At 42.9% G+C, this 11,447-nt stretch overlaps 1 protein-coding gene across 2 annotated transcripts; it reads left to right on the top strand.

The window, feature by feature from the left end:
- The first annotated feature begins 1,040 nt into the window (after positions 1-1,040).
- Positions 1,041-11,006, top strand: ZFAND5 (zinc finger AN1-type containing 5). 2 transcript variants are annotated; one of them, XM_028089081.2, is made up of 6 exons: positions 1,041-1,568; positions 6,049-6,205; positions 6,631-6,742; positions 7,347-7,450; positions 9,937-10,062; positions 10,772-11,006. In XM_028089081.2, exons 2-6 carry the CDS (start codon positions 6,055-6,057, stop codon positions 10,918-10,920), a joined length of 642 nt encoding a protein of 213 aa, XP_027944882.1. In that variant the 5' UTR covers positions 1,041-1,568; positions 6,049-6,054; the 3' UTR covers positions 10,921-11,006. The 2 variants fall into 2 exon arrangements, with proteins under 2 accessions (XP_027944882.1, XP_027944881.1); XM_028089080.2 differs by having other exon boundaries at positions 6,046-6,205.
- Positions 11,007-11,447: the final 441 nt, after the last annotated feature.

The following is an 11,447-nucleotide window of genomic DNA, read 5'->3' as shown; positions in this document are numbered from 1 at the left end:
GTTGACTACAAAATTTCAGAAGTACTTACTTAGTATTTTGTTCTTTTGAATTGAACTGAAGTCACCTGGCGAGGTCAGTTGTAAGTACGGTATTTTTTGGCTAGTGGTGCTTTGGAAAGGTTCTGAGTGTTTCGAGTTCACTCGCCGCCAGCTGCTAACTGGTCAGGCCCTGTGCTTACTTCTCAATTGCCTAACACCTCCCTTCTGTAGAACTTCCCCCTGCAACTCCTCCTCTTTCTGGTCTTTGCCTCACGTCTAGCTTGTTTGTCCCTCAACTCCATGTCTCGAGCAGAACATTTGGTGCTCTCCTAGTTCAGGACGCTTTGCTGGAATAGTCGATTTCCAGGGATTTTACAGGCGGGCCCAAACAGTTTGTTCTGAACAGCGACGCCAGGGCCGAGACTGGCAGCCAGTCGGCCCGGGCCTTTCCTGACTCTGCACAACCACCCGTGACCTTGGGCGAGCGAGCGAGCGAGCGAGCGAGCGCCGCCTGCCCCGCTGCTTCTCGGCGGCGTCCGGGCGATGCTCGGAGGGGGGGGACCTTAGAACCGAAAGGGGGTTCAGGGGCACGGGGCAGGGGAGGCTTCTTAAGCAGGCAAGAAGAGTTATTTTCCTTTTCTCGAGGCGAATCCCTCTTACTAACTCGTGGGGGGGCGGGGAGGGCGGCGGTTAGGGGAGTAAGGAGGAAAGGGAAATGTCTGCCAAGGGCTCGAGACAAAGCGTGAGAACTCAGATGGCGAGAAGCGGGCTTGAGCGAGAAAATCGGAAGGAGGAAGGCTGAGGGCGGACAATCGGGTTAAAAATAGAAACGCATTCTCCACAGGCCTCGCTCCTTCCAGCTCCACCCTGGGACCCACAGCCGAGCCAGTGACTCGGCTCCGCGCGACGGCAGCGAGGCCGGGCTTGACCCCGCCTCCCGGACCCGGGAACTGGGCCCGGAGGCGGGGCGCCGGGCTCGCGACGTCACCGCGCTCCCCGTCGCCGCCGTCGGGGTTTTCGCTGACGCACAGACGCCGCCCCCCTCCCTCTTTCCCTCACTGCCCGGGTGCCGGGCGGATAGAGAGCGTCAGTCGGACGGAGCGCGGACCAGTGTGCACCTGGACTTGGGGCTCGCTTGCTCCCAGGAGCCACGCAACTTCCGCGGCCGTAGCTGAGGCGACGGAGAGCACCACCGGCGGGCCCTCCGGCGCCCAGGCCTCCCTGCGCGCGTCCCGGTCGCCCTCGGAGTCGGCCCAGCCCGCCGCCGGTGGAGGCGTGAGGTGACGACGGGCGAGTGCCGCGGGCAGCGTTAGCCGCCGCGGCCTCCGGTCCTCCCTCCGCCTCCTCCTCTGCCCCCCCCCCCGCTTCCCTCCTCCCACTTCCCGAGCTCCGGCGTGTCCCGGCCACGCTCGGTGCTACTGCAGGAACAAAGGAGGACCCCGCGGCGGCGGCAGCGCCACCTCCGCCCCGCTCCCGGCCCGCGGCGGCCGCTCCTGGGCGCACGGCTCGTCTCTCCCGGAGGCCCGGGCCCGGCCCCACCGCGCCGGCGTCGCGCGCGAGCCCGGCTCTTGCACTCCTGCCCCCGCAGGGTGAGTGGTGCGGAGCTGGGGGACGGCGCCCGGCGGCTCGTGCCCGGCCGGGGGATGGGGGGTGGGTGACCGGGCCGCCTCGCGCCTCTGGCGGAGCCGGAGCGGGCCGCGGCCGGCGGCCTCCGGGGGAGGGGAGCCCGCTCGCCAGCTCAGGAAGCACAAAGACGGAGGCGTCATCCTGTCGTCGTGGCCCGAGGTCCGGCACCCCGCGTCGCCGGCTCGCCTGCACCCGCACGGTCCGGAGAACAATGCCCAGCGTGTGGGCTCCGGGCCTCCCTCGCGTCCGTCCCGGCCGCTTTCTGCGCGGCGCCCGGCGTGGGCAGCCGGACCCGGAGAGACAAAGGGGCCGTGGCGGCGGCCGCACCCCCGGCCCCCTGCTCGCCGCACCCCCCCTTCCTCCGCAGTTCGCCGCCGCCTCGGAGGAGCCGGTCAGGGTCGGGGGTCGGCGCGGGGCCGGCCTCGCCTGCGGAGCTGCTGTTCTGCATGACTCAGTGGTTTTTGGAGAAGGCCCTGCTGGGCTCTCCTGAGCAAGGCCTCGGCTTAGAGAGGGGTATGGTGGGGAGGAATGGGGGGCACCAGTGGGACCCGGACTTGTTCGGAAATCGCTGGAACGTGGGGGGTGCTCTTCTGTCGTCGTGTTTTAGTTTTGCCAGCGGCGCTGCGTTTCTCGCTCAAGAGCCCTTTCATGAAGGAAATGGAGCACCTTCCCCTTTGTTTCATGCATTTAGGCTGGTGAACATGAAATTCTTGCTTGCTTGCCACGCACTCCGTGGAGCTGTGTTTTGAGGAAAGGGCCGTGTTCCTTCTATTGAACGCTTCCTAAGAATCTGGTCTAAGGACATTAGGGTAAAGTAGTGTATATAGGTCACAGAGCCCTTGGTTTTAAACCTGGCATTCAGGTAATTGACAGACTTAAAGAAATTAAAACTAATCTTATTTTATCCCTTATGTTTTTAAAAGTAAGCTTTCAGAACTTGATGGGTGAAAATATTGCAATTTTTATCTTACAAGTTTTTGGGTTTTGTTTTTGTTTTTTTTTTTAATATTTCCCCAAAAAAGAATTTATTGTAGTTCTCCCCTATTTTCTATCTCAGGCCCGGTATTAAGCCTGGAAAGGAACCTTCAAAAATCAGAGTAGTCTCCTTTTGGCAAACAGGGAAGGGAGATCTGGAGAGTAAGGACTTGCCCAAGGTCACTGGCTTAGTTAGAAGTAAATTAGTGACTAGAACTCAGATCTCAAGTCCAGGTGAGTAGGCATTCTTAACATCTAACGTGTGCACCTGAAAACTAAGTAACATAGGTGTAAAAGCCTTTTGTTTTTTGTTTTTTTTTAATTCGTATTTGAGACTGGAGAGTTTTTCTGTTACATGTCCAGGTTTTAGTTTTCTTTAAACAATGAGTTAGGGGCACCTGGGTGGCTCAGTCGGTTAAGTGTCTGCCTTCTGCTCCGGTCATGATCCTAGGGTCCTGGGATCAAGCTCCGCATCCGGCTCCCTGCTCAGCAGGGAGCCTGCTTCTCCCTCTGCCTCTACCTACCGCTCTGCCTACTTGTGCTCTCTGTCAAATAAATAAATAAAATCTTAAAAAAAAATTAGGAAGCCACAAACTGTAAACATACACATTTCAGCTATACAAAATAAAAAAACATTTCCTCTGTATCTGATAGAGCTGACCCAGGAATGCACAAGTTTCTAACAACAAAACTTCAAAGGTACCAAATAGTAATGAGAATGTATTTTTTAAAATGGTGCCAAGCAGGAGGGAAACAGCACCTACTGGCAAACTACCCTCTCCTTCAAATTGCTGCTGAGCAGAAGGATTTAAACATGAGGATTCTTTCTGCCTCGGTGCTCTCTCTGCTGTGCTTGGTTTTTATAAACAACCCTGACCATTTTGGCTTCATGAGTGATTAATGATGCATCTTAGTTGAATTTGAGGTTGTTTGCTAGCCCTCTACATTAAAAAAAAAAAATTGCAGTAGCCTTAATGGCATCTTTTTGTTTTGTTTCCTTATTATATTAGATATATGAACGCAGCATCCTTAGTTCTTGGGGTTGTGTAGGAGTTGGCAGGCTCTACGATATAAATAGAAGCTGATTTCAGAGGCCCCTGTTGACTAGGCTTTATGTGAGAGCCTCCATCCAGCTCAGCCTGTCACATTGCAGCCTTGTGACAGGCTGAAGCGCCCGCCCATGTGATCTAAGCTTCTGAGAAATATTAAGGCAAGCTTTGCACATGTGATGGCGTTTAAAAAGCTGGCTTTCTAGGGGGGAAAAATCTACAAGATGGGAAGGTATGTGGAAGACTAATGTCCTGGTGTCTCTAGTGTTTCAGTTGCAGGCTATTTATAGTGAATTGGAAGTAGTTGTGTTTTCTGAAGAAGGAAAGGTGGGATACTTTGCAAGTTGAAGTGGGTAAAATCATTGATGAGATTTCCCCCCCCTTTTTATATAAAGGAAAAGATTTTAAGAATTGGATTCGCTAATGTTAACGTGGGTTGACTTTTAAATTTAGGCCAGTTTGCTATTATAAAGCCACTGTCAGATGACACTGGAAGTTAGTATAGAAACTGTGAGCTAGCATAATTCTTAAGCTGCCTTCAAGGAATGACCTTTTTGCGTAGGGCAGATTCCCACACATTTCATGGGGGGCATGCAAATAAATACATAATTTATTATTTGAAGCATTTTTGCACATTAAAAATTTTTAAAAACCCAGCTGAAAATGTTTATTAATAAACTTCATAAGTGATGTTGAAATATTTACACTACCCTGCTCCAAAATGAGTCAGCTAAATTCCACTTACTATTTAAAGAGACCGTGTCTGCTAAATTGGTACCATTGTTTTGAAGTAAGTTGTGGTTCTCCATCACCCTCCATATAAGCTTGACTGGCTTGAAATAACTTCTTTTTGCTAACAAAAGGAAAGAGTACTATCATTTAACTGTTGGGGAAATATTGGCAGGATTCTGGCCAGGTCAGTATTGATTAGTCTTCTAACCCCTTTTTATTAATCTTGGTAAAAAGTGTTAAATACTTGTTAAAACACTGTTTTTAGTAACTTACTAAGAATGTATTCTGTGTGGTGGTTGGGAAAAGCCATATGAAATTCTAGGAGATGACATGCTCTAGCTTGAAGTACTTTCCTGCACTTACTTGAAATGTTTATAGCTTAACAAATCATAAGTAATCTCCATTGTCAGCATTAAGGCACATTTAAATGACAGTGACCACAAGTTATAGCACACAATCTCCCTTTGATAAAATGCTCTCAAATACGCTTTTTGTACCTACATATTTTAAGGTGATACGGAAACTTTCCACAGTTTAAATTTTGCATTATGTGTATTTTCACTTAAGGAAAATTTACTAAGTTTAGCATAGCGTTACTATATTTGTGCTAATTTTAAAAGGCTTCTGGAAGTTTTTTCTGGTAACCTAGCATTGAATATTAATTACCAAAGGTTGTGTGTTCACATTGCTTTACTTTGCCATATTGAAATAGAGCTTTCAAAGGTTTCATTTCCTGATGTGAGGAAGACAAGCACTTGTGAAAAGTTTTAATAGATGGAGCCTTTGGTTGGAGAAATCTATAGCTGATAATTTGTCCATTTGCAGGTTTCTGGGCACTGACTTTTTAAGCTATTCAGACCCAGATTTCTCACCTCAAATGCAGAACTTAAAAGGAATTTCATAAGCGGCTGACCCCTAAATTCTTAAAGAGCTTTGCTTGTTGGTGCTAAGGTAACAGGAAAGGCTAGATGATCTACCAGCTCTCTTTTCAGTGTTCTGTAAAGGTGGTGCAGCGTTTTTTAAAGTACAGTTGTTCTGCCCCATAGCAGAATTGTTGAATTACTGGTGAGGCCCAAGTATGTTAGAAGGTATTTTAAGAATGCTTTAAGAGCAACATCCAGTATATGACCAGTTTAAAGAACCACCAGTAGCTATCAAGAGTTGATACTTAATTGTGATCATTGTAGATTTTTTTTCATTTGCAACTTCCATTTTACATATTTTTTAGCTAAAAACACCATTCGATATGGTCTGTCTATAGTACAGGAAAGCAGAAAGTGACTTTAAGAATGCCAGTTGCCCAGACTGATTAAAATGTAATTCTGATATCTGGCAGAGTGACCTTTTCAGAAATTGAAACAAAGATCATGGTGATAGGTGAAGTAATACATTCTAATGTTTAATGGTAGAATTTTTTTTGTCCTAAAGACTGTGAAGTCCTTATAGTTAATTATTTATCATGTTAAAAGACGGTTTTTTATGCCCATTGTTTTATAAAAGCAACAAAACAGTCGTAATTTTCTTGGCCTGCTCTTGTTAATGATTAACATAATTTGGGCCTTTGTTAGAAACACACTTGGTGTTTAGAAGTAACAAAGGTATGCTGGTGGCTCTCACACTAATTTAGTGATTTTACTTTGGTAACATGCTAATTAATAAAATTTTGTTTTTGTTTTGTTTCTAGCAGAAAAATATGGCTCAGGAGACTAACCAGACCCCAGGGCCCATGCTGTGTAGTACGGGATGTGGCTTTTATGGGAATCCTAGGACAAATGGAATGTGTTCCGTTTGCTACAAAGAACATCTTCAGAGGCAGCAGAATAGTGGCAGAATGAGCCCAATGGGTAAGTTTCCAAGGAAAAACCCATTTGAAGAACTGGTGGACAGAGAATATAGAACCAAGAATTGGGGCCTAAGACTGTGAGAATCAATGCTGAGAGCCCAAGGAGAGAAGACCTGAGAAGAGCTTGAAATTAAAGCATCAGCCCAAATACTTGACTACCTCAGGAATGAATGACTGTGTATCTACAAGTATCTTCTAGCTTTTTCATTTTCCTCTTTGAGGTTTTGTTTCATACTTAGGTTCACTGGATGTGACTTTTTCATATATGCTTTTGTTTGGATACTCACTTAATTGTAGGATTCTGCAGCACAGTGAAAGTGCTTAAATCACTAACCTAATTAAATGCAAGTATTTGTTACTTATTAATAGTCTTGATACCGAGTGTTTGTAGTCTTGCTCTTTCTTACAAATCCTTTTTTTAAATAGGAACAGCTAGTGGTTCCAACAGTCCTACCTCAGATTCTGCATCTGTACAGAGAGCAGACACTAGTTTAAACAACTGTGAAGGTGCTGCTGGCAGCACATCTGAAAAATCAAGGTAAGATTGACCATTTCAGTCTTTTTATAATAATTCGAGGAGGAAATAAAGATATCTGTGCTAACCGTACTGTTCTGAGTGTTCGTATATAATAAGGATGTTAATATATCAGATGCCCTTGGCTTTATTTGTGTTGCACAATCTGGGATTCCAGGATCCTTTTAATACATGATCTTATAGGTCATTGAATAAAGATGTATATTATAGCACACTCCATGATGCTCTGTTGAGAATGCTGTGCTTTTATTTTCCTGTAATTGAGGTTTAGGGATTGTGGAGAGTACGGCTCTGCAGACTGTATTCGAGTGCTACACATGGCATTTTGGCAAAGCTGCCCCTTTGCCCTTAAATTACAGGCACAGCTAAAAGTTCCCACTTGGCTATAATAGAACACCGGAACCTATCCAAGTACGCGGCCATTTATCACATGGCTTTCTTTATCCTCAACCATGTGTGCTGGGCATCCAGTACTCTCTTAAATTTTTAGAGTATTTAGCTCCATTGATCGTGTTGGAAATGATACATAATTTAAAGTTGAACTGACAGCTTACCTTGCAAAAAGTACCCTTAACATCTTTAAAAATGTTTGCTTGAACTCAAATAGAAATGTGCCTGTGGCCGCCTTGCCTGTAACTCAGCAAATGACAGAAATGAGCATTTCAAGAGAGGACAAAATAACTACCCCGAAAACAGAGGTGTCAGAGCCAGGTATGCTTTTTGTTTAATACTAGTTCCGTTCTGGATTTGGTAGTATGAGAAAGTGTTGGTGGGGGGATTATTTCCTTCCCGTTGAAAGATTAAATTGGAGAAAAAGCTGTAAAATACGGGCCAAGCAAGAACCACTGTCCTTAAAGTCCCTCAAGCGTAAAATAGTCACTCTTTACTCTTCTTTCTTCTCTGCCCATGCCCCCTCCTTAGCCCCACCCCACAAATCCGCAAAATTGATAATCTGGAGACTGGAAAAGTTAAGAATTTAATGAACTTAAAAAGTAGTTTACCAATATATGTTATAGATCTTTAAATCACTAGGGAAAGTATTATTCATAAATGGGAAGTTATATAGATTAAATTTCAAAGCAATGAAAATTTTATATCAAAAGCAGTATCAGTCTTGATATTGTAGAAAATATTGAGGACAAAGAATATGTTGAACACTAAAAAAAAACTTCAAATTGAAGAAGTGTAGGATCTCTATCCTGTTTGTGGGATTTTAAAACTCACTATGGAAAGGCATTTTTTTCATTGAGTGGCTTTGAGTCTCTGCTTCTGTAGCACAACCTGTTGCCAGAGATTGGCTTGTTGTGAATTACCTGTGCTGGACCCTGGAACAAGTAGCCCCGTACTCTTCAGGGCACATAGTTCATTATTTCCTGGTACACAGTTTGAACACATTATAAAACTTTATTGTGAGGAAACTGTATTTGTAGGTATGTAATTTGCTTTGGAGGCTGGCTTTTGCTAACATCACATAGCAAATCTTACGTGAATTGTAACAGTGTTAATCTGTAAAGTTAAGGTAAAAATTCTTAAGTTCAGGTGAATCCATATTTAATATTTTGAAATGAGTTCAATCCTTCTGAAAAAGCTGACCAAATTAGTGTGTTTGTGAGGCTTTTCTTCTGTTTGGGTTTTTGTTTTTGTTTTTTGTTTTTTTTAAACACAAAATTACTCTGACCTTGGAACAGTACTCTTGGTTTATATTTGTAGCTAGTCTCTGCTGTTATGCTCTCTTAGTAGGCAGTCTGTAGTTTGTTCCTCTTTGCCTTTACTGAGTCATTTTCCCCTTTTTCCCTGTATGTCCCAGGAATCATTCTTCAGTTTTCTGATGTAGCCAAGGAAGTGGCTGTTGCCTCCCCCACTCCCGCCCCACTCTTCCCATAGATTCTTTACCAACATACCGTCAGGAAAAACTGTAATAAGGTTGTCATAATAGATTATTAGGATAAGTAGTAGGTAGAATATTATTCTGTTAGTCTAATATTAAGCTATTAGTCTCACCGAATATGTTACTAATGCAAATGAGTTATACATTTGGGGGGAGCATTTTTAGAGTGAGCTGTCCTGAAACCTATCAGCTTGCTCTAGGGTTTGGATTTATGCTTATAGCATTAGTGCCAGCCTATTGTTTAAGCGGTAATTTTAGCATTGCATTCATTAATTTTCTGTTCTTTGGGTTTGGATTAATATTAAAATTCAGGGCTTCTGGTATAGTTGAATTTTATAAACGTAGAATTAAATTTGGTGTTTTGTTTTAAATAACTAGTGGTAATGTGGGCTTTAATGTGGTGAACTAGTTTATCTTCATATTGACAAGTTTTATTGATGTCCTCTATGAAATAAAATTTAAAGCCCTTTTAGGTGGAGAAACGGACTTTTTTAAAGGAGATCAGATCTCTCATTGTCTTAAGTTCCACGCTTGGTTTAGATAAGTATTGCAAAGTAAATAAAAGCTCTGTGTTAAAAATTCTCGTCTTGCCTGTGGACTCCTTAATAGTCAAAATTTAACAAGTACTTAAGCAGTCCTAAAGACCGTGTTTGCTGATATTTCTAAAAGTTTTTTAAGAACTCTTCATATCTTCTACGTATGACCATATAAAGCATTTATTAAAATGGCAAAATGATAATTGTAAAATGTTGGGATCTGAAGTTAATTAGGGCCTAATGGTTTAGGTTTTACTTGTCGCAATTTGCTGGATTTATCTATACAGTCTTTCTTTTGTATCAGTATAAAACCAAAATGACTTTTATAGCCAAGTACCTTAGAAGTTGGCAACTTCTATTTACTCAGTAATAATGAATGTGAACTGCCCTAATTAGGAAATTTGCATTTAGGCGGCAAGTGCAGTATGGAAAAACTGGGCATGTGACCAACATCTCCCAGGTCTTTAAAACTTGGGATTTTGTTCCCTAGTACTAGCTGTTAAGAGTGAGTTTAAAGGAATTTGAGTGGAGTAATCATTTTACAACATTTCAAGGAGCAAGTGTATGTTGATTGGCAAGAAGTTGTCAGATTTGAAAGAAGTTCTGATATTAAAGTAGAAAATTCTACATAGAGCACATGTTTTTAAAAAAGCCTTCATAAATGTTTTCACTAAAAATCTGTCTCTCTTAAATGTTTTCTTTTTTTTTTTTATTTAAATAATTGTCAGCCTGTGAACTCTTGCAAATATCTCATTTTCACCCTTGTTTTTCAGTTGTCACTCAGCCCAGTCCATCAGTTTCTCAGCCCAGTACTTCTCAAGGTGAAGAAAAAGCTCCCGAGTTGCCCAAACCAAAGAAGAACAGATGTTTTATGTGCAGAAAGAAAGTTGGCCTTACAGGTATTACAGAACATAAAAGACAATGCATATTTTATTGCTAGGATTTAACAGGGAGCTCCCTAAGAGACTGGTCAGTCTTAACACCTATAGAAAATGCCTGACTTTCAGGAACAGAAAGTTTCCAGAGTGGACTAGAAAGGGGGCAGGATAATGGGGAGAAGTTGGGTTTGATTTCCATTTGTGTCTCTAATCCTCTAAAACCCTTTATTTAGCTTCAGGCCTTCTGAATTCCTTTGCTTTATTGGATTGATAAAAATTCATCCCTGTTGATTCTTTACTTTGTTCTCCTGGGGGGAAGGTAGCTGAATTAAACAGTAAGCACCATCTTTGAGCCAGGCAGAAAATGTTAAAATACTTTTTAACTGTTCCCTTTAAATCTCAGAACCCTGTGGTTCTTTTCCCTAGTTTTCTCTTAAGGAAATATTACCCAGTTTATATGTGGTCGGAGGACGATTTGCATCCAGGTCAGTCTGGCTCCAGAGCCTGTGTAATTTCTACTCTGATATCTACAGGAGTTTATGGAAGGATAGTTATTTGAATTTCTCACTATGTCAAAAGAGACTGAAAGCTCTTTCACAGCGTAAAGTGGTAGACTCTTTCATGTTGCACAGAACCGTGAAAATCTGGTTCCTTTTAGTGACACTTTTTTTTCCTTTCCTTTTAATTACTACAAATTCCCAAGTGACTCTACTTCCTCTTATGTGTACAGGGTTTGACTGCCGATGTGGAAATTTGTTTTGTGGACTTCACCGTTACTCTGACAAGCACAACTGTCCATATGATTACAAAGCAGAAGCTGCAGCAAAAATCAGAAAAGAGAATCCAGTTGTTGTGGCTGAAAAAATCCAGAGAATATAAATTACTACTTGTGAAGAGACTGAAACTTTGTTTTTATTTTAATATATCGTAGGAAAACATTAAAGAGCAGATGCATGGCCATTTTCCTTTGATGTTCTCCAGAGTTTTACTTTACACTTGTCTGTCTTATAATTGAAATTTTAGGATGTTTGGGTGTTACAGGCAGAAATGGATAGATACAGCCCTACAAAATGTATATGCCCTCCCCTGAATAAAATTGGATGAAAATCTGTACAGCAAATTGAAAATACACAGACGATAGGGACAAAATTTAGTTCCCACGTGCCAAACATAATACATGAAATCTCTGCATGTTTGCAGCATATCTGCCTTTTGGGAATGTAATCAAGGTATAATCTTTGGCTAGTGTTATGTGCCTGTATTTTTTTTAAAAAATGGTACACCAGAAAAAGACTGGCAGTCTACTACTTCTACCATAGTTAAACTTCACCCTGTTAATTTCCAGAACATGTTCTTTGGAAGTAGGAGAGCTATAAAGAGGATCAGACCTTTCATGAAACCAGTAT

Source organism: Eumetopias jubatus, unplaced genomic scaffold (genome assembly GCF_037043125.1).
Source record: "Eumetopias jubatus isolate StellerSeaLion01/CBP00866 unplaced genomic scaffold, mEumJub1_p1.0 scaffold_15, whole genome shotgun sequence".
NCBI classification, from domain to species: domain Eukaryota; kingdom Metazoa; phylum Chordata; class Mammalia; order Carnivora; family Otariidae; genus Eumetopias; species Eumetopias jubatus.
Note: the sequence above shows the minus strand (reverse complement) of the source record. Positions and strands in the feature narration are given on the sequence as shown.

Excerpts from the sequence above, each read along its gene's own strand:
- ZFAND5 (XM_028089081.2), top strand. The coding sequence starts at position 6,055 with ATGGCTCAGGAGACTAACCAGACCCCAGGGCCCATGCTGTGTAGTACG. Across the intron at positions 7,451-9,936 it reads AACAGAGGTGTCAGAGCCAG|TTGTCACTCAGCCCAGTCCA; the intron begins GTATGCTTTTTG and ends CTTGTTTTTCAG. Across the intron at positions 10,063-10,771 it reads AAAGAAAGTTGGCCTTACAG|GGTTTGACTGCCGATGTGGA; the intron begins GTATTACAGAAC and ends TTATGTGTACAG.